We start from the raw sequence: 930 nt of genomic DNA, 5'->3' as shown, positions 1-930 counted from the left end.
ATAATATTTTAATATATTTATAAAAGAATAAAAAATAATAATTGAATAAAGAATAATGGAAATTATAAACTGATAAAATACATGAGAGTGTATATAAAACATATATATATTTATTCTTGATATTAATTTTTGATATAGATAAATAATTCTGTAGATTATTATTTAATATTACATCGAAATTCATATTATAAATATTTTTATATCTATTTGATATTTGTTTATTTTTAAATATATTATAATAAAAATAGAAAAAATAAAATTTGAAATTTTTTTTAATAATTTTTGATATAAAATAAATATAATTATGATTTAAAATACTCATATTTAAATTATTAATATTAGTACTTAAAAATATACATATAACAAAATTAATAATATTTATATATTCTTTAAAATATTTTTTATTATATATTATCTTATTATTTATTTTTATATCATATATATTATAAATATAGGTATTACTAGCTTTTGCCTTTCTTAATATTTTCATATAATTAACATTATTTTCTAGATTATCATTATTTTTATTATTATAATTATTATTTTGTATTACATCAAAAAATTCATTCAATTTGTTATTATTTTCTGTTAAAAAAAAAGTTGAGTTCTTTTTATATTTATTTATTGTCTTTATATTTTTATTTACTACCTTTTTATTATGTTGTATATTATATTCTTTATTAACACCTATATGATCATTGATTATATTACTAGTGTGTGTGTGTATGTTTTTTTTTTCTTTCTTCATCTTCTTCATCTTCAACTCATTTTTAATATCCTTCGATATAATCATTTTATTTATAACATCTTGATGATTCCTTTCCATTTGACTATTTTTTTTTATTTTATTTTTTTTATTTTGTTTATTTTGTTTATTTTTTATATTTTTAATATAAATATTGGAAGGGACATATTTTTTGATACGATCAA

At 13.4% G+C, this 930-nt stretch overlaps 1 protein-coding gene across 1 annotated transcript; it reads right to left on the bottom strand.

The window, feature by feature from the left end:
* PGSY75_0003700C (putative phosphatidylinositol 4-kinase) lies at window positions 1-930 on the bottom strand (the record flags this gene model as incomplete). Its single annotated transcript, XM_018783172.1, has 1 exon — window positions 1-930. A coding segment is annotated over one exon (930 nt), but the record flags the coding sequence as incomplete, so codon positions are not given.

Source organism: Plasmodium gaboni (genome assembly GCF_001602025.1).
Source record: "Plasmodium gaboni strain SY75 chromosome Unknown, whole genome shotgun sequence".
In the NCBI taxonomy this organism is placed as follows: Eukaryota; Apicomplexa; class Aconoidasida; order Haemosporida; family Plasmodiidae; genus Plasmodium; species Plasmodium gaboni.
This window is presented reverse-complemented; position numbering and strand designations above follow the sequence as displayed.